This window comes from Oryctolagus cuniculus, chromosome X, assembly GCF_051225735.1.
Source record: "Oryctolagus cuniculus isolate XC-2025 breed Fujian yellow rabbit chromosome X, ASM5122573v1, whole genome shotgun sequence".
In the NCBI taxonomy this organism is placed as follows: Eukaryota; Metazoa; Chordata; class Mammalia; order Lagomorpha; family Leporidae; genus Oryctolagus; species Oryctolagus cuniculus.
The window spans coordinates 78,190,590-78,218,320 of NC_142888.1; the positions used below are offsets into that span (position 1 = coordinate 78,190,590).

A 27,731-nucleotide genomic window follows, 5' to 3' on the forward strand; every position below is an offset into this window, starting at 1 on the left:
CCTGGTGCTCGGTATGAACCCAGATTTACCTCTCTCTCCCTTAATAAAGCTCTCACTCTCCTATGCATCTTTCTCACTAAATAAAGGCTTAAATTGTAAAAAAGAAATTATTTTACTAAAATATAAAAGTAACATTAAAACTCAATATTATAAGGATCTTACAATAAAAATAGGAAAATATTCAAACAATTTATCATAGATTGTAAGAAAATCGTCAACACACTCATGAAAAGATGCTCAATATCCTTAGTCATTTGGGAAGTATTACCTAAACCATAATGACGTATCCCTATCTACCAAGAAGAATGACAACGACTGCAAAGAAATACCCCATCAAATTTGAGGGAGGATGTAGAGGAACTATACCTCATATGTTGCTGGTATGGATATGAAATGGTATAACCACTTTGGAAAATCTTGGCAATTTCTTAAAAAGGTAAATGTATACCTATTTTACAATCCAGCCATTTCACTCTTAATTATTTACCCAAACAAAGTGAAAGCACATGTCTATCTAAAGATTTATGCATAAATTCCCACACTACTCAAATCTTGGAAAGAAAACAAATATCTGTAAAGCATAGAATTTTTAACAAATTGTATTTCATACATGGACACAATTTTTCAATAAAAATGAACTCAGAATTGATACATCCAATATTTATTAACCTTATAACTTATCTTACATGAAAGAAGCCACTCACAAAAGAGTAATATTTTGCTTTTTAAAATGCAAACTAACACATAGTGATAGAAAGCAGATCAGCGATTGCCTAGGGATAATGAAGCATGAATGTTGGAAGGGTGTCAATAATGGATGTGAAGAAATTTTTGCTAGGGGTGGCTATCTTCATGATTTTGAGAGTGGTGATGTTTTCAGTAGTTTGTCATACATGTTCTAATCCTTGTCCAATGGTGTACTTTAGAAAAGTTTTAAATCTAACATAATCAATCTTTTTATAAAGAAAGTATAATAAAGAAGCAACAGAAGAGATTAATGAAAAAACAACAGATATCAACTAAATATCATTTATACAATCTAAAAATTCTAACTAAAACTAAATATTTTCAAATTATATTAAAAACAAAATTGTATGTTGTTCATAAGAATTTGCTTAAATATAAAGATGGAGACAGTTTAAGACTAAAAAAAATGGATGTACTACCTGAGAGGAACTAATTCATCAAAGTAGCTCTTAGAGCAAAATGTATTAGGAGAGATAAAGATAGATTTCACAATGATAAAAAGGTCACACCTACAGAAAAATACATTATTTATTTAGCCAAAAAATATAATCTCAAAATTTATACAGAATATACCAAAAAAAGTGAAAGGAGAGATACAGGTATCCATGATGATAGCTGGAGATCCTAACAAAACTTTTGAGGTAATTAATCAAAAATATGGAAAATGTAAAAACACAAATTCTATTACTCTACACATGTTGATGAGAAAACACTTTTGAAGGTCAAATACAACATGTATCATGGAAAGCCATGTGCTAGGCCAAAAAGTCAAATGACGGAAACATACAGTGTATATTCTGTGAATGCTATCGAATGAATTGTAACTCAATAAGAAAGTATCTTGAAAATTTCTTCATATCTGAAATTAAATAATAGATCTTGAATAATCCAATAATTAAAGAAGAAATCACAAAGGAATTTGTAAATATTTTGAAATGCATGAAAATAGATGTCAGGGCCAGTGCTGTAGCACAGTGAGTTAAAGCCCCAGCCTGGGGTGCCAGCATCCCATATGGGCACCAGTTTGAGTCCTGGCTGCTCCTCTTCCAATCCAGTTCCCTGCTAATGTGCCTTGGAAGGCAGCAGAGAATGGCCAAAGTCCTTAGGCCTCTGCACCCACATGGGAGACCTGGCTATACCAACACAGGAGTTTATTGATTAATTCTTCCAAACATTTAAAAGTGAAAAATGAAAATATTACACAAATTTAGAAGGTAGGGCAGAGGGGAGAATTCAAACTAATAGCATGATTTCAAAGTCAGACAAGGACACCACCAAGAAGAAAATGGCAAGCCAAAATCATTCAGGAGAATGAATGCAAAGATCCTAATGAAAATATCAAAAGGGGAGTACCCAGATGGCTAAATATTGAGAAGACAAAAATGGGAATATTTCTGGGAGACTGGGCGGACCAAGTTATTTCTTATCTTTAATAACCTTGAATGCAATTGGCATAAATTCTCCAATTAAAGTGTACAGACTGGCTGAATGGATTTAAAAACAAAACCCATCTAATGCTGCCTACAAGAAACATACATTACCAATAAAGATACACAAAGACTGAATGTGAAAGGATGGAAAAAGATATTCCAGGCAAATGGAAATCAAAAGCAAGAGAAGTGACTCTCATTTCAGACAAAAATAGACTTTAAGACAAAAACTGTCAAAAAGGAGAAAAAAGGTCATTATATACTGATTAAGGGATCAATTCAATAGGAAGATGTGAATACAAAAATGTATATGCACCCAAAATAGGTCATCCAACTATTTAAAATAAGTGTTAAGTGATCTAAAGGGAGACATAGCTTCCATACAATTACAACGGGGTCTTCAACATCATCACTCTTTAATCAATGGACAGATCAACCAGATTAAAAAAATCACCAAAGAAACAACAGAGCAAATCCACACTATTGACCAAATAAATTTTTTTAATTGATATCTATAGACCATTTCAACATACAGCTGCAAAATAATCATTCTTTTCATTAGTAGATGTAATTTCTCTAAGATATACAATATACTAGGCTATAAGCAAGTCTCAACAAATTCAAGAAAATTGAAATACCATGTATCTTCTCTGACCATTATAGAACGAAACTGAAAATTCTCAACATAAGAAACTCTAGAAAATATACCAATACATGAAGTCTGAACAAAATGCTCCTGAATAAACAGTGAATCATAGAAGAAATCAAATGGGAAATTTAAAAAAATCCTTGAAATGAATGCAAATGACAGTTCAACATATCTAAACTCAAGGGATACAGCAAAAGCAGTTAGAGGAAAGTTTATAGCAATTAGTGTCTACATCAAAAAATTGGAAAGTTATCCAATAAATGGTCTAGCAATACATTTCAAGGATCTAGAAAAGTAAGAACCAAATGAAAATTAGTAGGAGGAAAGAAATAAAAATTAGAGAAGTACTAAACAGAATGGAAATGAAAAATATATAAAAATCAGTGAAATGAATTGTTATTTTGTGAATAAAAAAATTAACAAACCACTGGCCCATTCAAGCAAAACTAATAAAAGGGAGAATACACAAATTAATAAAACTATCAATTAAAAAGGAGATGTTACAAATGATACCCCAGAAATACAAAGAGGGGCCAATACAGTGCTATAGCGGGTAAAGCTGCTGCCTACAGTGCTGACATCCCATATGTGCACTGGTTCAGGACTCAGCTGCTCCAATTCTGATCCAGCTCTCTGCAATTGCCTGGGAAAGCAGTACAAGATGCCCCAAGTGCTTGGGCCTCTGCACCCACGTGGGAGACCCAGAGGAGCTCCTGGCTCCTGGCTTCGGGTCAGTGCAGCTCCAGCCATCGCAGCCATTTGGGGAGTGAATCAACAGATGGAGGACTTCTCTCTCTCTCTGCCTCTGCCTCTCTGTAACTCTTCTTTTCAAATAAATAAATACATCTTTTAAAAAATGGGGTTGGCACTGTGGCTCACTTGGTTAATCCTCTGCCTGCGGTGCCAGCATCTATTATGGGCGCTGGGTTCTAGTCCCGGTTGCTCCTCTTCCAGTCCAGCTCTCTGTTGTGGCCCGAGAAGACAGTGGAGGATGGCCCAAGTGCTTGAGCACCTGCACCCACATTGGAAACCAGGAAGAAGCACCTGGCTCTTGGCTTCAGATCAGCATAGCTCTGGCCATGGCGGCCATTTTGGGCATGAACCAATGGAAGGAAGACCTTTCTCTCTTTCTCTCTCTCTCACTAACTCTATCTGTCAAAATAAAAATAAATAAAGAAAAAAGAAAAAAGAAATACAAAGAATCATCAGGAATTATAACTAAGAGTATTATTCCAAAAATTCGAAAATTGAGAGAAAATGGATATATTATTGGAGGCACAGAATTTACCAAAACTGACACTCAAAGACATAGAAAACCTGAATAGAAAAATAATCAAGGCTGATATTAAGTCAGTAATAAGCAGGCAGTGAAGAAAAGGCCAGTATCAGATGGCTTCACTGCTAAATTCTACCAAGAAGAATTAATCTAAATTCTTGAAGTATTCAAAACAATTGAAATGAAGAGAGTCCAAACTCTATGAAGCCAGCATTATCTTAATCCCAAAATCAGAAAAAGAAACACAAAAGAGAAAAGTAGACCAATATCCCTCATGAATGTAGATGAAAAAATCCTCAAGAAATACTAACAGAATCCAACAATACATCAAAAAGATCATTTGTCCAGACCAAGGGGGAATTATCCCTGGGATGCAAGGTTGATTCAGCATGTGCAAATCAACAAATGTGAAATATCACATTAACAAACAGAAGAATAAAAATCATATGATTATTGCGATAGCTGCAGAGGAAGCATTGGATAAAATACAATAGCCTTTCATGGTAAAAATCCTTTAGAAATGGACATAGAAGGAATATACTTCAACACAATTAAAACAATATATGACAAACCCTCATCTAGAATCATAATAAATTGGAAAAAGTTGGAAGCATAACCACTAAGATCCAGAACTAGACAAGGATGATCACTCTCATCATTACTATTTAATTTTTTTTTTTTTTTGACAGGCCGAGTGGACAATGAGAGAGAGAGACAGACAGAAAGGTCTTCCTTTGCCGTTGGATCACCCTCCAATGGCCGCCGCGGCTGGTGCACCGCGCTGATCCAATGGCAGGAGCCAGGTACTTCTCCTGGTCTCCCATGGGGTGCAGGGCCCAAGCACTTGGGCCATCCTCCACTGCACTCCCTGGCCACAGCAGAGAGCTGGCCTGGAAGAGGAGCAACCGGGACAGAATCTGGCGCCCTGACCGGGACTAGAACCAGCGCCACAAGGCGGAGGATTAGCCTAGTGAGCCGCGGCGCCGGCTACTATTTAATATTGTCATGGAAGTATTAAAGCCATTAGGTAAGAGAAACAAATCAAAGAGATACAAAGTAGAATGTAGGATGTCAAATTACCCCTGTTTGCAGATGACATGATCCATTAGATTGGGGAAACAAAAGACTCTACTGAGAGACTATTGGGAAATAGGCAAAGATGGAGGATATAAAATCAGCACACAAAAATTTTAAAAATCATTTGTACTGAAAAGTGATCCCTGTTAAATATAACAGTGGGAATAAGAGAGGGAGGAGATGTACAATTTGGGACATGCTCAATCAGACTTGCCCCATATGGTGGAGTTAGAATTGTGCTAGGGGATTCCAATACAATCCCATCAAGGTGGCATGTACCAATACCATCTCACTAGTCCAAGTGATCAATTTCAATTCACAATTGATCACACTGATAGGTCTAAGAGTCAAAGGGATCACACAAACAAGACTAGTGTCTGCTAATACTAACTGATAGAATAAAAAAGGGAGAGAAGGATCCATCATGGGAAGCGGGATACACAGCAGACTCATAGAATGGCAGATGTACTAAATAGCACTCTGGCCTCAGAATCAGCCCTTAAGGCATTCGGATATGGCTGAAGAGCCCATGACAGTATTTTAGGCATGGAAAGCCAAGACACTCTGGCAAAAAAAAAAAAGAAGACCTAAATGAAAGATCTCTGCGAGTGAGATCCCAGTAGAAAGAACGGGGCCATCAAAGAAGGAGGTACCTTTCTCTGAAGGGAGGGGAGAACTTCCACTTTGACTATGACCCTGTCGGAATAAGATCGAAGTCGGCGAACTCAAAAGGCTTCCATGGCCTTGGCAACTCATGACTAGAGCCTAGGGAGATTGCTGACGCCATAAACAAGAGTGTCAAATTGTTAAGTCAACAACAGGAGTCACTGTGTACTTACTCCTCATGTGGGATCTCTGTCCTTAATGTGTTATCCAATGTGAAGTAATGCTATAACTAGTTCTGAAATAGTATTTTACACTTTGTGTTTCTGTGTGGGTGCAAACTGATGAAATCTTTACTTAATATATACTAAATCGATCTTCTGTATATAAAGATAATTGAGAATGAATCTTGATGTGAATGGAATGGGAGAGGGAGTGGGAGATGGGAGGGGTGCGAGTGGGAGGGAAATTATGGGGGGGGGGAAGCCATTGTAATCCATAAACTGTACTTTGGAAATTTATATTTACTAAATAATAAAATAATTAACCAAAAAATCATTTGTATACACAAACAATGTCATGGCTGAAAATGAACATCTAAAATCAGTGCCATTCAGAATAACTACAAAAAAGTAAATACCTTGGGATAAATTTAATCAATAATATGAAATGTCTATACAATGAAAATTACAATACATTAAGAACAGAATTAGGGGGATGGTGCTGTGGCATAGAAGGTTGGGCCTCCTCATGCAGTGCCAGCATCCCTTATAGGTTCTGGTTTGAGTCTAGGCTGCTCCAATTCTGATCCAGCTCCCTGTTGATGCACCTGAGAAAAGAGCAGAAATGGACCAAACACTTGGGCTCCTGAACCCATGTGGGAGACCCAGAAGAAGCTCCTGGATCCTGGATTCAGATCACAGCAGATCCGGCTGTTGTGGCCATTTGGGGTGTGAACCAGTGTTTCGAAGGTTTCTCTGTCTCTCCCACTCTCTGTCTGTAACTCCGTCTCTCAAATAAATAAATCAATCATTTAAAAAAAAAAAAAGAACAGAAAAAGAAGACATACACAAAAAAGGAACAATCTTCCACGTTCATAGATTGGAAGAATTAATACAATGAAATGTCTATACTGGGGCCAGAGTTATGGTATAATGGGTTGGGCCTCTGCCTGCAGCACTAGCATCCCATGTGGGCTCTGTTTCAAGTACAGGCTGCTCCTCTTATGATCCAGCTCTCTGCTGATGACCTGGGAGAGCAGTGGAGGATGGCCCAAGTGCTTGAGCCCCTGCACCCACATGGGAGACCCAGAAGAAGCTCCTGGCTCCTGGCTCCTGGCTTCAGATCGGCCCAGCTTCAGCCGTTGTGGTCATTTGGGGAGTGAACCAATAACTGGAAGACCCCTCCCTTGTTTTTTTTTTTTTTTTTTATTTAATGAGCATAAATTTCCAAAGTACAGCTTATGGATTACAATAGCTTCCTCCCCCCGTAACTTCCCTCCCTCCCACAACGCACCCCTCTCCCACTCCCTCTCCCCTTCCCCTTCACATCAAGATTAATTTTCAATTATCTTTATATACAGAAGATCAATTTAGCATATGTTAAGTAAAGATTTCCACATTTTGCTCCCACACAGAAATACAAAGTGTAAAATACTATTTGAGTACTAGTTATAGCATTAATTAAACACCTAAGAGTAATTGTGTATTCATTACAGAGTTCAACCAATAGTTTTAAGTAGAATATAAAATGCATCTTTTGTATTGTTGTGGCTTCCCCCCGACCTCCCTCCCTCCCGTGGCCCTCCCCTCACCCACTTCCTCTCCCCTCCCCCCACTTCATCACGTTTCATTTTCTATTACCCTCATATACTGAAGATCAACTTAGTATATACTAAGCAGGGATTTCAACAGGTTGCACTCACACAACCGAACCAGGTATAGGGTATTGTTCGACTAGTAGTGTTGTTTTTGAGTTTCATAGTTAAACATATTAAGGACAGAGATCCTGCGTGGGGAGGATGAACCCAGTGACTCCGTTGTTGATTTAATAATTGGCACTCTTATTTATTATGTCAGCAATCACCCGAGACTCTTGCTATGAGCTGGGAAGACCCCTCTCTTTGTCTCCCTCTTTTTATCTGTTGCTCTGCCTCTCAAATGAGTAAATGTATCTTTTTCTTAAAAAGTCCATACTACCCAGAGCAATTTACAGTTTCAATGTGACCCCAGTCAAAATACCAGGGCATTCTTCTCAGATATAGAAAAAATGATCCAAAAATTCATAGGGAAACAAAAAAGACTCTGAATATCCAAAGCTATCTTAAAGAGTAAAAAATAAAGCCAGACGCATCACAACAAAAGATTTCATGACTTACCACAGGGCAGGGCATTTGTAAACAAAACAGTCTGGTACTGGCACAAAATGGAGATTAGTCAGAAAACTAAGAGATCTATATGACCCAGCTATCATATTCCTGGGAATATACCCTAAGGAAATGAAATCAGCATAAGAGATAGTTACCTGTAACCCCATGTTTATAGCACCTCAATTCACAATTCCTAAGATATATCATCAACCTAAATATCCATCAACTGATGACTGGATAATAAAAATTGTGGTATACTTACTTGATGGAATACTACTCAACCATAAAAAGAATGTATTCCTTTCTTTTGCAATAAAATTGATGCCGCTGGAGATCATTTTGCTTTGTGTCCAAAAGACAAATATCACGTTTTCTCTGATTTGTGGTAGCTAATATAGAGTATAAAAAATTGAATGCATATGAGTAAAATTGACATCTTGGGACTTAATTCATTTTATAGCCTTTGTCTATGTTCCTGCTGAACACTGTTCACTCTACTTTTTACTTGTTGAACTCTTTTTATAGTGGAGCATTGAGCCTTTGAGAATAAAGTAAATTAAAGCTATGTTGCCTCAAAAAATAAGAAAAAAAGAAAGAAGAGAGAGAGAGATAAAGGGAGAGGGAGACAGAGAAGGAGGGAGGGAGGGAGACAAGGAGGGAAGGAGTGAAGTATCATTATATTAGAATTATGTATTAACCACATGAAATCTATTCTCTTTATATAAATAAAAATATGTTTTAAAAAGAAAAATATATCAAAACTAAACCAATGGAATAGAATAAAGATGACATTAACAAATGAGATTTATTCCAGGATCATGATTCAAAGATTTATACAAATTGCCATTTTAACTGCATAAAGGAAGAAGCAAATCCTAAACCCATCCAGCAGATGCAAAAAAGAAAAAAAATGATTTGAGAGCATTCATACCTATTTGTGATAAAAAGTTTCAGCAAATAAAGACTAAAAGGAAATAATTTTAATCTGATCTGAAGGTATTTTATAAAATCTACAACGTACTAATATCATTCCAAATGTTGAAATAGAAATGTTTCCATTTGGCAAAAAAATGAAAAAGTCCACATTCATTTTGCAATTTCTATTTTTAAGGTAGCTAGGTAGACATGAGGAACAGGAGAAAATGTGTGACTGAACAAGGAAGCAGGTCTTGGAAGCAAGCTAATATTTACATATCAAAAGTCTTGCTATTGTTAAATTACCTGGTTGGGTGGGTCCCAGCCCTCTCCCTGGGGGCAGCTTATAAGAATCAGATCTGCCCTTCACCTAGGGGGCTATGATGAAGTTCTGGGAGGGATCCACACCCAAAAAGCCCTCCACCAATCAATATTACAGAAAGGGTGTAGGGGGAGGAAAAAGAAGGCCCACACTCAACATCCATAAGAACTCCAATAAGGCCAGTGCCACGGCTCACTAGGCTAATCCTCCACCTGCAGCGCCGGCACACCGGGTTCTAGTCCCGTTTGGGGCGCCGGATTCTGTCCCGGTTGCTCCTCTTCTAGTCCAGCTCTCTGCTGTAGCCGGGGAGTGCAGTGGAGGATGGCCCAGGTCCTTGGGCCCTGCACCCACATGGGAGACCCAGGAGGAAGCACCTGGCTCCTGGCTTTGGATTGGTGCAGTGCGCCGGCCGTAGCGGCCACTTTGGGGTGAACTAATGGAAAAAAGGAAGACAGGAAAAGAAGAAGTCTGTCATTATGCATGAGAGACATCACCGTGTATGTAAAAAATTCCAATGAATCTATTTACAAACTTTTAGAAATGCTGTGAAATTAGCCAGATAGCTGGGTACAGAATAAGTACTCACGAATCATATTTCTTTCTTTCTATATAGTAGCAACAAACAAGTGGAAATAAACTTTAGAAAAGCAATAGTGAAACTCAGCCCCTGTGCAGCACCTTGGATACAGATGCTAAATGCCATAACATCATAGTCTCCCAAGGTCTCTCAGCCTTCTTCCTTTTATTTATTTGTTTATTTTTTTAACAATTTATTTTATTTATTTGAAAGACAGAGTTACAGAGAGATAGTGAGAGATGTCTTCCGTCCGCTGTTTCACTCCTCAGATGGCTGTAACAGCCGGAGCTGCGCAGATCCGAAGCCAGGAGCCAGGAGCCAGGAGCCTCCTCTGGGTCTCCCACGTGGGTGCAGGGGCCCAAGGACTTGGGCCATCTTGTACTGCTTTCCCAGACCACAGCAGAGAGCTGGATTGGAAGAGGAGCAGACAGGACTAGAACCAGCACCCATATGGGATGCTGGAGCTGCACCGATCCAAAGCCAAGAGCCTCTTCCAGGTCTCCCACATGGGTGCACGGGCCCAAGGACTTGGGCCATTTTCCATGGCTTTCCCAGGCCACAGCAGAGAGCTGGATTGGAAGTGGAACAGCTGGGACTCGAACCAGCACCCATATGGGATGCTGGTGCTTCAGGCCAGGGCTTTAACCCTCTGTGCCACGGCCTGGTCCCCTCTTTCCTTTATTTAAAAGTGTCCCTGCCCTGCTTTTTGTTTGCAAATCTGCCTCTTTAAAAACATTAGTTCTCTGAATTGGGAGAGTGGTGCAGCCGGCCCTATGAGGTTCTAATCATGAGACTCATTGAGAACATTTGCTTCCCCAATAGAAAACATTTGAGGTTTGTCTCCAGGAGGATTTTCCCCCAGGAACCTAAGACCTTGAGAAGAAAGCAACTACCACCTGCCTGTAGCTCCCAGACTGAATGAGGCCCACTTTGCCATCATTAAAATTAAAAGGATATGATATCACTGAACAATCAAAGATGGTCACGACTACTGAAGATAAACTAGCAACTTGGGCACTAACTGAACACACACCTCTCAGCCCCAACTTCAGTCTTAAGATTGAAGATTCCTCCCTCCCCTTGAGGAGTCTGGGAATTGAGAGATAGCTGTGTAACCATAATAAAAGCATCTTCCCTTCCTTTCCCTTCTTTTCATATTTTAAATGACAAAAACCAATTACTGATATTGTGAAATACTTGTGAATTGTCTCTGAATAGTAATATTTGCATAAGAATTTCAGGTGCCTCTGGCAAGGATGTGGACAAAGGGTAACCATTATACACTGTTGGTGAGAATTTAAGTTAGTGCAGCCACTGTGATAAATAGTGTGGAAATTCCACAAAAAAATAGAAATAGACTTGCCATATGATCTGGCAATCCCACTACTGTATATATATCTGAAATACTTGAATACAATGTATCAAAGAGATACCAGCACCACCAAATTTGTAGCAGCACTGTTCACAATAGCCAAAATTTGGAATAAATCCAGCTGTCCATCATCAGAGAAATGGATAAAGAAAATGTGGTATATATACACAGTGGAATATTAATCAGCTACAAAAAGAATGAAATTCTACCACTTGCAGCAAAATGGACACAACTGGAGGACATCATGTTGACTGAAATAACCTGGACCCAGAAAGACAAATACCACATGTTCTAACTGTTATGTGGGAACTAAAATGTAACCAACCAACCAAACAATAAATGTGTGTATCAGTATTGCAGCAAGTATAGTGCTGTAAAACTTTATTTTATAACTTTGTCAAATCAATCATTAACAATGATTTACTGATCTGTGATTATTTTAAAATTTACTGTGTATGGGTGAAATGGTCATTTTTCCATTCAATTATTTTTTATAGCTGCTGTCTATATTTCCACTAAACTAGATAGAGTCTTTTTCCTTTTTCTTCTTAAACGTTTTTTAGTAAAATATTAAAAAAAGAATTTCCAGAGCATAATGAGGAGAGATGAAATGATTTGGAATGGCAGACTTCAGCTCAGCTATCAAAGGAGCCTCCACTCAACTGGTGCTGAGTCCCATTGTCAAGAGGCCGCCACCTTTTATGTGCTGGACTTCTCTGATTGAGCTGTGCAGGCCTGATTGTTTAGTAACAGTTGCCCAGGCCCTTGGTCTATACTCTGTAATTAATACCTTTTTTTCTTCTATTGTTATAAGCATATGCATCTTAATTTTCATTCCAGGTTATTGACTCCACAGAGCTAAGAATTCAAAACAGATGCATAACTACAATGTACAAGTGAGAACAGTATTTATTTAACACACACAGAGAGAAAGTGAATGCATATTCATGCACAAATGTGGGCCACCCCACAAGAAGAAATGCCTGTAATGAGTGGTTCAGAGAGTTACTCAGGAAGAGAGGAGGAGGAAAGTGAGAAGGATCCAGAATCATGGCCCAGGATCCAAGAACAAAAGAAGAGCCAATCCAACATTATCAGTCTCTTTTATGAGATAAGGGGCAGTTTCCTAATTGAATGCATAAACAAGGTGGAGTTTAGTATTCATGAGGCTTTCTGGGAGTTTCATGGTGCCTCAGTGTGGAGCTTAACTTCATGTGGCCATCATGGCGTCTCCTCCTTCTTGGTCATGGATGAGACACAAGAACATCATGAGAAAGTGGGCATACTGAATTGACAGGTAAGAGGGTGCAAGTCATAATGCAGGACTACACAAAAGTTGTGAGCAAATATGCCAGTTCTATTTATTCCAACCTAACTCCCTGTCCCCCATATCACTGTCAACCTGTCTGATTGTCTGCACATTAGGACAGCAGACCAGGTTTGGGGGATTCTATAGCAACTCCTTCAGCTAGCTTTGGGAGCTGTTTTATATCAATACTGTTTATAATAGCATCCTAGGAAATCATAAAGCTAGAAATAAATCTAATAAAGATGTACACTACCTCTAAACTGAAAATTATAAAATGTAAGAGCAATTAAAGAAGGCCTAAATGGTGGAACATGTGTATTTTCCTGTGTTTATGGATTGAAAGTCATAGTATTTTTAAGACTTCAATTCTCATTTAACTGATTAACATGGAGTGCAGTTCTATGTGTGTGTGTCTTTTAAAGAAACAATACTTTTTATTTTGGAGATTGACAAGCTCATTTAAGTTTCAATCAAAAATGAAAAGACTAAAATTGCCTGAACACTTTTGAAGATATATACAGCTGAAGAACTTACTCCAGCAGATAACAAGACAGTGTAATCCTATAGTACTTAGAACATTTTAATGCTAGTAAGGAGAATATTAGATCAGTAAAACTGAACAGATTAGGGCTGGCATTGTGGTGTAGCTGGGTAAAGCTGCCACCTGTGATGCCAGCATGCCAATAAGGATGCCAGTTTGAGTCCCTGCTGCTCCTCTTCTGATCCAACTCTCTACTAATGCACCTGAAGAAAGTGGTGGAAGATGGCCCAAGTACTTGGGCCCCTGCCACACACATGGCAGACCCAGATGAAGCTCCTGGCTCCTTGTTTTGGCCTGGCCCATCCCTAGCTGTTGCAGCCATCTGGGGAGTGAATCAGCAGTTGGATGATCTCTCTCCCTATCACTCCCTCTCTCTCTGTAACTGACTTTCAAATAAACAAATAAATCTTACAAAAAAATTAAACCTGAACAGACAGCCCATTAGAAATAACAAATGAGTACATAAGTTCACCTGACTTGTGAGTATGACTGCATTCTGATTCAGTGGGCAAAGATAATCTTTTCAATCAATGGTGCCAAGTCAATTGAATAGCCATATGGGGAAATATACACAATCTCTAGCTCATGTCAGACACAAAAACTAAATTGAGATTGCTCTTATACTTAAATGTGAAAGCTAAAATCATCAAGTCCCTAAGATAAAACAAAAACAAACCAAAAAAAGAAAAAAGAGGAGATTTTCCTGTTGGACTCTGGGTAGGGTAATTCTTGTCAAATTGGATACAAAAATTCTTAATCATTAAAGAAAACAATAACAAATTGAACTTTATTAAGTGTGTAAAGCTAAGCATAGATTGAGAGAAAATATTTTCAATAAACATTTGAGAAAGGACTTGTCTAGAGTATAAAAATAACTCTCAAAATCAATGTAAGCAAGGAAGACAGTTAAATTGAAAGTAGACAAAAGTCTAGAAAAGATATATAACCAGAAAATGACAGAAAATGCTTAAAAAACATAAATAGAGCACACAATATTAAAATCAGTAGGGAACTAAAAATGAATAAATGCTATAATGAACTATCAGTACACACTTATCACAATACATTTAGTGAGAACAAGGTTTGGCAAACTATGACCATGGTCTAAATCTGACCTGCTGGCTATTTTTATATGGAATATGAGCTAAGAGTTTAGTTCACATTTTTAAAGGGGTTGTTGAAGGTACAAGTGACAGAGATTGCGCATGCATCACCAAGTCTACAATATTTACTATCTGGCCCTTACAAAAATATATTAGCTCTGGATTAAGACTAGCAATAGTAAATTTGGTAAAAAAATTTATTTTTCCTACATGTCTTACATTTATTTTTTCCCTTTTTATTTAAAAATATTTCAAATAATATAGAATAATATACAGTTCAATCAGCATACAAAGCCTTTATAATTTTTAATATTTTACCATATTCACTTCACATGGAACTGTTTTATATATACATACATATATATTACTTTTCTTGAAAGCTGGAATGTATCATATTAATTTTACATAATGTGGGATTCATAACAAAGATAATAAAGCAAGAAAAAAGGCTAAAATTATTATGTAAGGGGTATAAATCTTTGAATATGCCATTTATAAACATCTATATCCCAACAATATTGCTATTGTTGGTAGTTTTTCTAATTTATTTCATGAGTATTGAAAAATCTTTGACACCACATACTAAACAAGTCTGATTCTCAGATTTCTCTTTTGGGTAAATACACAACAGAAATGAATGATTACATCCAACAAAAAACATGGATACTCATGTTTATGGCAACTTTATTTTTTAATAGTCAAACACGGGAAACAAATCAAATGTCCATCAACATTTAGAAGATAAATTTATTTTTGTGTAATGCAACAATTAAAAACACCAACTATGATGAATGTAACAATGTGGATGAACCATATAGACCAATTATTGATGGAAAGAAGTCAGATTTAAGAGAATAAATCATAGAGTATATATTATGTGCTTCCATTTATATGATGCTCTCAAACAGGCAAAATAACTGTTATTATATAGGTCAGAGTGGTAGGAATCAATGGGAGAATACTGAAGAAAGAGCAAAACAGTTTAGAGGCTCCATATCTTTTTCTTGGTGTTCATTACAGAGGTATATACTTTTGCAAAATTCATCAATATATGCACTTAATATTTGTACATTTTATTGCATAGATTTGTTTTTAAGAGTGTAAAATTCATAGATGTGTTGGATTCTACTCACAGACCCCTCTAAAGGGAAAACTGCTATTTAAGATGTTATTGAAAGATAAGATACAGGAGGCATTCTGGGGGCATAGATTGACTTTCTGATTTTTGAGGCATAATTTTGCTGATTATATAAACTAGTTTAGCATTCAAGTTTTTCAGCACATTAACACTATCATTCTAACATCTTCTGGACTTCATTGTTGCTATGAAGACAATTCATGATATGTATACTTTATTTTAATAAAATTTCACAAAAAAGAAAGCATTCATCCATCTGACTCTTCCATTGATGTTGATCTCTATTTTTTCCTATAAGACTTATATTAATTTTTTTCTTTCTTTCTTTTACATCACTATTATAGGTCTAGATGATGATTACTATTTATTCATTTTACTTATGATTTGGTGAATTATTTTGTTAATTCTAAACACTATTAGTTCTTCAGATATTGCTTTCTGCTATTTATCTCTCTCCTTACATAACTCATTTTATACTGCATGTCTATTATCTTCTTACTCTTTGCTGCATTTTCTATCCTTCTGTAAATTTTCTAATTGTTTCTCATATCTGAACATTACCCTTTATAGTCTACATTTTCTTGGTGAAATACTTAAATTAACTTGTAATTTCCAGGTATACCTTACAAATTGTTGTTTAAAGCCTGTATCTGTTAATTATGTGCCAATTGGTTAATTTGCATTTTTATTGCCCCCTTACTATTTCATGCTGTATTGGACTTCTGTATATGCTTATCATTGTATTTCAGTGATACCTTTGAAAATTATTGAAAGAAATAACTTAAAGTCCAGGATAAAGTTGTTTCTTTCTTCTTCCTTCATGTCTCCCTCCCTCCCTCCCTCCCTCCCTCCCTCCCTCCCTCCCTTCCTTCCCTCCCTCCCTTCCTCCCTCCCTCTCTCCCTCTCTCCCTGCCTCTTTCCTTCCTTCCTTCCTTCTTTCCTCTTTCTCTCACTCTCTTTCTCTCTCTCTCTCTCACTTATTCCAACAACAACAGAAAAAAAGGAAACATAAATAATGTGAAATCACCTTAATCTAATTTCAAGGCTTAATATTTTTGTCCATTACACAGATAACTTGTACTATCCTTATTCCTCAAATACCTCTGGGATCTCAAAACTGAGCTCAGATTGATTAATCCTTTGCAAATATTCCTACTTTGGCCCTCCTTTTTTGTGGGACTGTGAAATAAATTTCTCAACTCGTCTGGCTTAACTGACAACAATGAGCTACCACTCATAGCCATTTTCCTAGTTTTGTATTTTTTTAAAATCTTGGCCAAATAATCTTTTACTGTTTTATAAGTTTCACAATAATTTTTATATGTTATCCATATTTTTAGCTGTCTTCCGTGAAGAATCACTGTGAGTTACCCAATCAGTCAGTACTAGAAGCTGATGTCTCCAGTATGCTGATTTAATATATCCATGTATTTCTTGTTGTAGGCATCATAATAGCTGATATCTTTTTAGATGAGCTCTTTGGATTGGAGGGGGTAAAAAGTGTAAAGCTTTGAATTTGTAAGTCAAATTGTGTATACAGATGCATTTTTTTAAGAACTGTCATGGCTTTTTATCTAAAGATATCTGTACTATACACAGACAGAAAACTGCAATAGAACAATGCTAAAATTTAAGCTTATCTGGGGAGTAAACACAAAGTCAAAATCTTTACATGATATCCGTGGAGATTATATGGAGGTCTTAATATTGCTGCAAACTTAACTTGAACAGAAACATGTTCAAAGGGAAACTATTTAATGAAAAACAATATATGCTCAAATGGAACAAAAATGATGTGGATTGCAAAAGCCCTAAATTCCAACTGTTAGGTACTTGGAAATATGTTACTTATGAGCAATAAGATAATGATTTCTTTCCCTTTAAATTCCCCCAATCCTTAAAAAATCTAATAGCTTTCTTCTCATTTTGTATAACCAGAATTCAAAATGACAATGAAATCTTACGGGAAATAGAATATTTTAGGTTTAATAATGTATAAATTTAGACATACTTTATACAGATTCAGATTGCATCATTAAATTTCAATTGAAAAAGATAGCTGTATCTTTTCCAAATTTTAAATTTCATATTTTTAAAATTATAGCTTTGCATCATTAAAGCATTTTAATTGTCTCAATGCTTTTCTATCTGTGTTGCAGAATTCATTGGCATATAAATGCATAAAACAGTTTAACAGCATAAATGTAAACTTTAAATTACAATATTCATATACATTACATTCCTTTCATTATTGTTAACCTAATTATCAGATAAATAGGTTAAGAATAATTCTCTTAAACATCCCGATTAAACGCAAATGTTACCAGTCGACGTCTGTACGTTGTTCACAGTACATAATCCGAAGGTATTGAGCATAGCCGCTGCAATTCTAATGGCCAAGAAAGTTTAGTTACCTATAGAAATTGCCCAAACGATAGCAATCTTCATGATGGCCTTAGTCCGCGAATTGAAACGGCTATGCTCAATAGGATTACGTATTGCTACATACCGATCCAGCGATATAGCGCAGAGGTGCATGATGGACGCTGTTGAAAATAATACATCCAAAGAAATCCAGACGGGGCACAAATATCTAGGTAGTGGCCAGACATAATCTGAAAGAGAATAGAATGAAGACAAGAATATGTTATGCAAATTTTACTGACTACAGTTTTAAATTATAGTCTACTTATGTTTTCCTCTGATAATTTAAGCTTTTTAAAGAAAGTGAAAGTTGGGAAGTATTGCTTTCCATAGTGATGATAATGATGAAACTTCAGTGTTGCAATGAATTTTTATTGAGATAAGCTTTACAGAATGTAAAATTTATCACCTTAAAGTGTACAATGCAACAGCATTTAGTACATTCACAATATCGTGCAACCATCAACGCTCTCTAGTGTAGCTCTGAAACATTGCATCACGCCAAAAGGAAACTTCTTACTCATTATGCAGTCACTCTACATTTTCTTCTCCTTCAACCCTAGGCAGTCTCTATATCTGATTACTAATTTATGAATTTACCAAATTTGGATATTTCATATAAATAATCACATAATTAGACTTACTGTGTCTAATTTCTTTCACATAGCATGTTTTTTGGTTCATCTAGTTTGCAGCATGTTTAAGTACATTATTCCTTTATTTGGGTGATGCTACCATCAGTTGAGGTTTTTTTGCATGCTCTTGTAATTTGCAATTGAATTGTTTTCTTACTTTACTTTATGGATTGTTCATTGCTGTGTATAGAACTACATCTGATTTTCATGTGTTGATCATGTTTCCTGAAACCTTGCTGAATTCATTTAATTAGATGTATTGTGTGTGTGTGTTCTTTGAGGTTTTTCACATATAAAATTATGTATTCTGCAAATGGAGATAATTTATTTCTTCCTTTCCAATTTTCTTCTGCCTTTCTTTTTTAAACAAATTATTTTATTTATTTTTTCCATTTTCTTTTTTTAATTTAATTTTATTTTTTTGACAGGCAGAGTTAGACAGTGAGAGAGAGACAGAGAGAAAGGTCTTCCTTCTGTTGGTTCACCCCCCTTCCCCCAAATGGCTGCTATGGCCAGTTCGCTGTAGCCGATCTGAAGTCAGGAGCCAGGTGCTTATCCTGGTCTCCCATGCGGGTGCAGGAGCCCAAGCATTTGGGCCATCCTCCACTGCCTTCCCGGGCCACAGCAGAGAGCTGGACTGGAAGAAGAGCAACCGGGACAGAATCCAGCTCCCCAACTGGGACTAGAACCCGGGGTGCCGGTGCCACAGGTGGAAGATTAACCAAGTGAGCCGCGGTGCCGGCCTATTTTATTTATTTTAATGACAGTGTTACAGAGAGAGGTAGAAACAGAGAGAGACAGAGGTCTTCTATCTGATGGTTCACTCTCCAAATAGCTGCAAAGGTCAAAGTCAAGCTGATCCAAAGCCAGGATCCAGGAGTTCTTCCAGGTCTCCCAGTTGTATTGGCAGGGAGCGGGATCAGAAGTGGAGCAGATGGGACTCAAACCAGTGCCCATATGGGACGCCAGAGCTGCAGGCCAGGGCTTTAACCTACTGCACCACCGCACCAGCCCTTACCTTTTATTTTCTTTCCTTTCCTAATGGCTCTAAGTAGAATTTCTGATACAATATTAAAAAGAAGTAATGAAAATGAGCTTCCTGCAAGTTTTTTCCTGATCTTAGAGAGAAATCTGTCAATGTTTCACTACTGAGTACAATATAAGCTGTGGGTTTTTCATAAATGTATTTTATGATATTGAGAAAGTTGCCTTTTATTCCTAGTTTGTTGAATTTTTTAAAAATAATTTTTAAACTTTTATTTAATAAATATAAATTTCCAAAGTACAACTTTTGGATTATAACAGCGTTCCCCCCCATAACCTCCCTCCCACCCACAGCTATCCCATCTCCCACTCCCTCTCCCATCCCATTTTTCATCAAGATTCATTTTCAATTATCTTTATATATGGAAGATCAACTTAGTATATGCTAAGTAAAGATTTCAACAGTTTGCACCCACACAGACCCACAAAGTGTAGAGTACTGTTTGAGTAGGAGTTTTACCGTTAATTCACATAGTACAACACATTAAGGACAGAGGTGCTACATGGGGGGCAGGTGTGAATTTATTTTAAATCATGAAAGGATAATGGATTTTGTTAAATGCTTTTTTCTGCACCAGCTGAAATGATCACATGGTTTGCTCACCTTTATTCTATTAATATGATACATTATGTTGATGTTTAAATTTTTTATTTTTATTAATATAAAGCGAACAGATTTCACGTATTTCATAGATACAATCCTAAGAAGATAACTACATGTCCCTTCTACCCACCCTCCCTCAATCTTCCTTCATTCTTTTTTTCCTTTAATTTTTGCAATAACATAATTTCAATTTACTTTATAATCATAGGTTTAATGCACCACTAACCATAATATGCAACAAGTAAAGATCATAAAGACCATTGTTCTACAGGAATATAGACAAGGGTTATAAATAATAATCAAAAGATATTACATTGATTTTTATATACACTTACATTTCTGAAATAAATTCAACTTAGTTATGTTGTATAATATGGTGCTGAATTTCACTTGCTAATATTTTGTTTAGGATTCTTACTTCTGTATTCATAAATGATATTGATCCTGTAGTTTTCTTTCTTGTGCTATTGTTATCTGGCTTTGGTATTAGGATAATGCTGGTCTTCTGGAATGTGTTACACAGTGTTCCCTCATCTTCTGGTTTTCACAAGAGTTTGAGAAAGATTGGTGCTAATTTTTCTTTAAATGTTTAGTAAAATTTACCAGTGAAACCATCTGGACTTAAGCTTTACCTGTTGGCAGATTTTAAATTACTGATTCAAATGCCTTCACTTATTAGAAATTTCTTCAGATTTTCTGTTTTCTTGATCACATTTGGAAGTTTTGGTGCTGCTAGGAATTTGTTTCATTTAAGTTATTTAATTTGTTGAAGAACAGTAGTTCATTGTGTTGGTTTACAATTCTTTTTATTTCTATAAAGTTAATAGTAATGCCCCCACTTTCATTGCTAATTTTAGTGATTTGCGTCTTCTCTATTTTTTAGTCACTCTTTCTAAAGGTTTAACTGTTTTTGATCTTTTCAAAGAATTAACTTTTGTCTTTCTTCTTTTTTTTCTTATTTTCTATATTGTGTATTTCAATTTTAATCTGTACCATTTAGGATCTTTTGATAGTTAAAAGATAGTGTTATGTTTCCTTTTCTAATTTTTTATGGCATAAATTTAGGTTATTGAGTTCAGATCTTTCTTCTATGTAAATGCAACCATTTACAGCTGTAAACGTCTATCTGAGTATTGCTTTTTCTGCATCCAATAATTTTTGGTAACAGTTTTCATTTCACTCTTCTGAAAATATTTTCTAATTTCATTTGCTGTTTCTTATTTTATCCATTCATATTTAATACTGTACAGTACTGAATGTATTGTTTAATTTCCCCATGTCTGTGAATATTTCAATTTTCTTTCTGTTCCTGATTTCTAGTTTCTCTCCATTGTGGGGATGATGCTATGAATAACAAAGTTTAAAATATATTGATACCTGTTTAATAGTTGTACATATAGACTATCCCAGATAATCCTCTTTGCTGTTGGATGGAAAGTTCTACACATGTCTATTAGAATCACAGTGGTAAGTCCTCATCTTGTTATTGATCTTCTGTCTACCTGTTCTAGCCACTATTGAAAATGGGGTCTTGATGGTTCCAAGTATTATTCTAGATCTTTCTTTTTCTCCCTTAAGTTCTCAACATTTTTGCTTGCTGTATTTTGGGGCTCTGTTGTTACAGGTACATAGGAGGGATCTTCAGAAATTCATAATGACAGAAACAGGGCTGGGCCATGTGAAAGTCATCAGCTATGCACTCTATCCATGTTTTCCATGTGGTAGGCATGAACCCATGGAACCTCTTGTTGTCTCCCAAGCTATTCGCAGGAAGCTAAACCCACAGCAAATACTCCAATAAAATTATTTTTTATTTAGTAAATATAATTTCCAAAGTACAGAATATGGATTACAATGGCTTCCCCCTCCCCATAACTTCCCTCCCACCCGTACCCCACCCATCTCCCGCTCCCTCTCCCATTCCATTCAAATCAAGATTCATTTTCAATTATCTTTATATACAGAAGATCGATTTAGTATATATTAAGTAAAGATTTCATCAGTTTACACCCACATAGAAACACAAAGTGAAAAATACTGTTTGAGTACTAGTTATAGCATTAAATCACAATGTACAGCACATTGAGGACAGAGATCCTACATGAGGAGTAAGTGCACAGTGACTCCTGTTGTTGACTTAACAAATTGACACTCTTGTTTATGGCCTCAGTAATCACCCTAGGCTCTTGTCATGAGTTGTGAAGGCTATGGAAGACTTTTGAGTTCACAGACTCTGATCATATTTAGACAAGGTCATAGTCAAAGTGGAAGTTCTCTCCTCCCTTCAGAGAAAGGTACCTCCTTCTTTCATGGCCCATTTTTTCTACTGGGATCTCACTTACAGAGATCTTTGATTTAAGTCATTTTTTTTTTTTTGCCAGAGTGTCATGGCTTTCCATGCCTAAAGTACTCTTGCTCCCTTACATCTTCCTGTTCTTTTGTTATTTTTGGTACAAATTGCATATTTATACCTTTTATGCTCATTGATATATATCTACAATTATTGTTTTATGTATTTGCCTTTAAAAAAAGATCACTTTTTAAAAAGGATTTATTTGAAGCAGAGTTATAGAGAGGTAGAGGCAGAGACAGAGAGAGCTTCCATCCACTGGTTCACTCCCCAAATGGCCTTAACGGCCAGAGCTGAGCCAATCTGAAACCAGGAGCCAGGAGCTTCTTCCAGGTCTCCCACGTGGGTGCAGGTGCCCAAGGACTTGGGCCGTCTTCTATTGCTTTCCCAGGCCATAGCAGAGAGCTAGATTGGAAGTAGAGCTGGGAAGTGGAGCATCCGGGACTTATACCAGTGTCCATATGGGCTGCCTGCAGTGCAGGCAGTGACTTTACCCACTATGACACAGCATCAGCGCCTAAGTATTCTTTTTATTACTTTCTTGCTTTCTTTTCCTCCACTCCTTGTATTATTATTATTATTATTATTATGCATTTGTACAGTTGGTAGTGTCCCATAGGTATACTAGGAATGGTCAGTTTTTCATTATTTTTCTCTTTCTGAAAATCACAACTGACCCATTTTCTTATTCTCTGCAGCATTTCATATACTCAATGCTGCTTTTGAATCCTTCTAGTGAATTTTTTCAGTTGTTATACTTTTCAGTTTCAAATTTTCTACTTCATTTCTTTCATAATGCTATATCTTTAATGATATTCTATACTTGCTGAGACGTTGTTGTCCTTGTTTCCATTAGTCCTTTGTCCATAGTTTTCTTTAGCTTTTTAGATATATTTTCTAAATTATTGTTTTTATTTTCATCTTTTCCAGTTTGAATGGCAGACAGACAGAGGCTGATGGAGAGAGATGTTCTATCTACTGGTTCAATCCACAAATGCCCCTGCCTCTCAAATAAATAAATAAATAAATAAATCTTTTTATAAAATCAACTATTGAAGATGGCGGAATAGCAAGGGAGCACACTGATAGTCCGGGAAAAGATAGTTTAATAAAAGTGGAGATACTGTAGTCTCAGGGAAGAGCTAGGGAAAACACTGCAGAGGAAACTCTTCCAGAACTAGTGGGACATGGTGGACCTATGTGGAGGTCACAGGCACCCATGACTCAGGACACCAACCGCGGAGTCTACGCACCAGTGCTGGAAAGAGAGGTGAGGCAAAATCGCAGTAGCCCAAGACACTGGCAGGAAAGCGACAGAAAGAGCCTAGAGGGAACGAGGCTTGAAGCTCCATGGGGGAAAGTTCACCAGCCTAACTAGAGGAGAGGAAAAAAAAATAAAAGGGACACATGATTCTCTTTCCACTCACCTTACAAAGGCGGGAAAAAAATACAGCAGGTGCCACTTTGGACATACATAATAGCTGAACCAGCTCAGGGCTGTGCCTGCCCTCAGCCAAGCAGAAAAACCTGACTCTGGTGGGGAGAAATAACAGGAGGTTAAGACCTAGTGAATGTGTGGAGCTTATGAACTGGGACTGTGAAAAAAAAAACAAAACAAAACTGAGAGTGTGTGGGAGAACTCATGGTGTGCCTGGGACATGAGTACACTCGATGGGAGATGCCACAAACTCAGTAACCTTGGCAACCCGATGGGAGACATTGCAAGGGAATCTGAGCTTACACTGAGGACTGCACAGATCCTTTGTGTGGTCCTTGGGACAGAGCAGCTGAATTTTATACCCACAGAGGCCAGAGCTCAGAGACTGATTGCCATCAAGGAGAAGGGCTCAGATGAGCGGAATTACTTCCCTTATGAATAAAAGAGAGAGAGAGAGAGAGAGAGAGAGAGAGAGAATTACCACAGCAAACCTGGGTGTGTCACCTATGGCACACCCTTAACCTTGAAGAACTAAACAGAGCTCTCTGGCCACACCCACTAAAGGCCTCTAGAGATTCACCAAAGCAGACAGTCCACTTAACCTAGAGTCATAGTATAACCAGAAAAGCCATCACAGCTAGGGAACAAAAAAAAAACCAGAAGAAACCAAAGAATATCTCCAATATGCCAAACAACAAATGTAGAAACCGAGGAAACAAGAAAGAGGAAGACATCATGATGCCGCCAAATGAACATGACACTCCAATGCAAGATTATGAAGATGATGAGATAGAAGAAATGGAAGATACAGATTTCAAGAAATTTATGATAAGAACATTTAGAAGTTCTCAAAAACAAATGCATGAACTACAGAAATCCATAGTGGACAGGGCAGAAAATCTCTTTCATGAAAATGAAATCTTAAGGAGGAATAAAAATGAAATGAGGAATTTAGTAGAACATGAAACTGTGATAGTGAAGAGAAATCAAAATGAAATGAAGAATTCAATAGATCAAATGACAAACGCATTTGAGAGCCTAAACAACAGAATCCGTGAGATAGAAGAGAGAATATTGGACTTAGAAGACAGAGCACAGGAAAGTATGCAGTCAAACCAAAGAAAAGAAGAGGAAATTAGAAATCTAAAAAAATATTGTTGGGAATCTACAGGATACTATTAAAAAAACCAACATTCAGGTTCTAGCAGTTCTGGAAGGCATGGAGAGAGAGAAAGGATTAAAAGGACTTTTTAGTGAGATACTAGCAGAAAACTTCCTGGGTTTGGAGAAGGACAGAGACAGCCAAGAACAGGAAGCATATAGAACCCCCAATAAACATGACCAAAAGAGATCCTCACCACAACACGTTGTAATTAAACTCACCACAGTGAAACATAAAGAAAAGATTCTAAAATGTGCAAGAGAGAAATGTCAGATTACTTTCAGAGGATCTCCAATTAGACTCACAGCAGACTTCTCATCAGAAACCCTACAGGCTAGGAGGGAATGGTGAGATATAGCCCAGGTACTAAGAGAGAAAAACTGCCAGCCCAGAATATTATATCCTGCAAAGCTCTCATTTGTGAACGAAGGTGAAACAAAGACCTTTCACAACGAACAGAAATTGAAAGAATTTTTCACCACTCATCCAGCCCTGCAAAAGATGCTTAAAGATGTGTTTCACACAGAAACACAGAAACATGGTCATCAATATGAAAGAAGTAAAGGAAGAAAACATACCAGTAAAAGAGCATGGGAAGTTCAAAACATATATTAGAAAATATATGTGGCAAATGGCAGGGCAAAGTTACTACTTATCAATAGTCACGTTGAACGTTAATGGCCTCAACTCTCCAGTTAAAAGGCACACACTGGCTGAATGGATTAGGGAACAAAACCCATCTATTTGCTGCTTACAAGAAACACATCTTTACAACAAAGATGCATGCAGACTGAAAGCGAAAGGCTGGAAAAAGATATACCATGCCAACAGAAACCAAAAAAGAGCAGGTGTAGCCACTTAATATCTGACAAAATAAACTTTAACACAAAAACTGTTAAGAGAAACAATCTAGGGCACTATATAATGATTAAGGAATCAATTCAACAGGAAGATATAACTATTACAAATGCATATGTACCTAATTACAGGGCACCGGTCTATTTAAAAGATATGTTAAGTGACTTAAAGGGAGACACCAATACAATAGTATTGGGGGAATTCAATACTCCACTTACAGAAATAGATCAACTGGACAGAGTATCAACAAGGAAACAGCAGATTTAATTGACAGTGTAGCCCAAATGGATCTAACAGATATCTACAGAACTTTTCATCCTACACATAAAGAATTTACATTGTTCTCAGCAGGACATGGAACCTACTCTAGGATTGACCACACACTAGGCCATAAAGCAAGTCTCAGCCAATTCAAAACAATTGGAATCATAGCATGCAGCTTTTTGGACCATAGTTGAATGAAACTGGAAATTAGCAACTCAGGAATCACTAGAGTAAATGCAAACACATGGAGACTGAACAACATGCTCCTGAATGAACACTGGGTCATAGAAGAAATCAAAAGAGAAATCAAAAACTTTCTGGAATTAAATGAGGATAACAACACAACATCTCAAAATTATGGGTTTCATTGTTTTTGACTGCTGTATAGTATTCTATAGAGTACATGTTCCATAATTTCTTTATCCAGTCTGCTGTTGATGGGTATTTGGGTTGGTTCCAGGTCTTAGCTATTGTGAATTGAGCTGCAATAAACATTAAGGTGCAGACAGCTCTTTTGTTTGCCAATTTATTTTTTTTTGGGTAAATTCCAAGGAGTGGGATGGCTGGGTTGTAAGGTAGGGTTATATTCAGGTTTCTGAGGAATCTCCAGACTGACATCCATAGTGGCTTTATCATTTTGCATTTCCACCAACAGTGGGTTAGTGTCCCTTTTTCCCCACATCCTCTCCAGCATCTGTTCTTGGAAGATTTCTGAATGTGAGCCATTCTAACCGGGGTGACTGTTGATGTATAATGTAATACTTTATCCATTTTAGTATTTTTTTGGTTCTAGTACTATTGGTTGAACTCTGTAATTAACACACAATTATTCTTAGGTGTTTAAATTTTAACTGAAATGTGATCCCTGTTAGGAATCTGGAAAACATTATGCTGAGTGAAATAAGCCAGTTCCAAAGGGACAAATATCACATGTTCTCCCTGATCGGTGACAACTAACTGAGCACCAAAAAGGAAACCTGTTAAAGTGAAAGGAACACTATGAGAAATGGTGACTTGATCAGCCCTTGCCCTGACTGTTGATGAGCAGCTTAATATGTTATCCCTCTTAGTATTTTTTTTGTTTGTTCTATTTACTACCTTTGGTTGAATTCTGTAATCAACACACAGTTATTCTTAAGTGTTGAAACTTAACTGAAAAGTGATTGCTGTTAAATATAAGAGTGGGAATAAGAGAGGGAAGAGATGTGCAATTTGGGACATGCTCAAGCTGACTTGCCCCAAATGGTAGAGTTAGAAACATACCAGGGGATTCCAATTCAATCCTATGAAGGTGGCATGTACCAATGCCATCTCACTAGTCCCAGTGATCAATTTCTGTTCACAATTGATCATAATGATAGGACTAAGAACCAAAGGGATCACATAAACAAGACTAGTGTCTGCAAATACTAACTGATAGAATAAAAAAGGGAGAGAATGATCCAACATGGGAAGTGGGATACACAGCAGGCTCATAGAATGGCAGATGTCCTAACAGCACTCTGGCCTCAGAATCAGCCCTTCA

At 37.0% G+C, this 27,731-nt stretch overlaps 1 protein-coding gene across 3 annotated transcripts in view; it reads right to left on the reverse strand.

The window, feature by feature from the left end:
* HTR2C (5-hydroxytryptamine receptor 2C) overlaps window positions 1-27,731 on the reverse strand; it is a 355,567-nt gene that overhangs the window by 62,913 nt on the left and 264,923 nt on the right. For 2 of the 3 annotated variants that reach the window (XM_017350005.4, XM_089324678.1), the window contains one exon: window positions 17,842-18,042. In XM_017350005.4, coding sequence (XP_017205494.1) covers window positions 17,842-18,042 — 201 coding nt within the window. The remainder of the gene's footprint in view (window positions 1-17,841; window positions 18,043-27,731) is intronic. The other variant, XM_089324679.1, reaches the window with a different exon arrangement.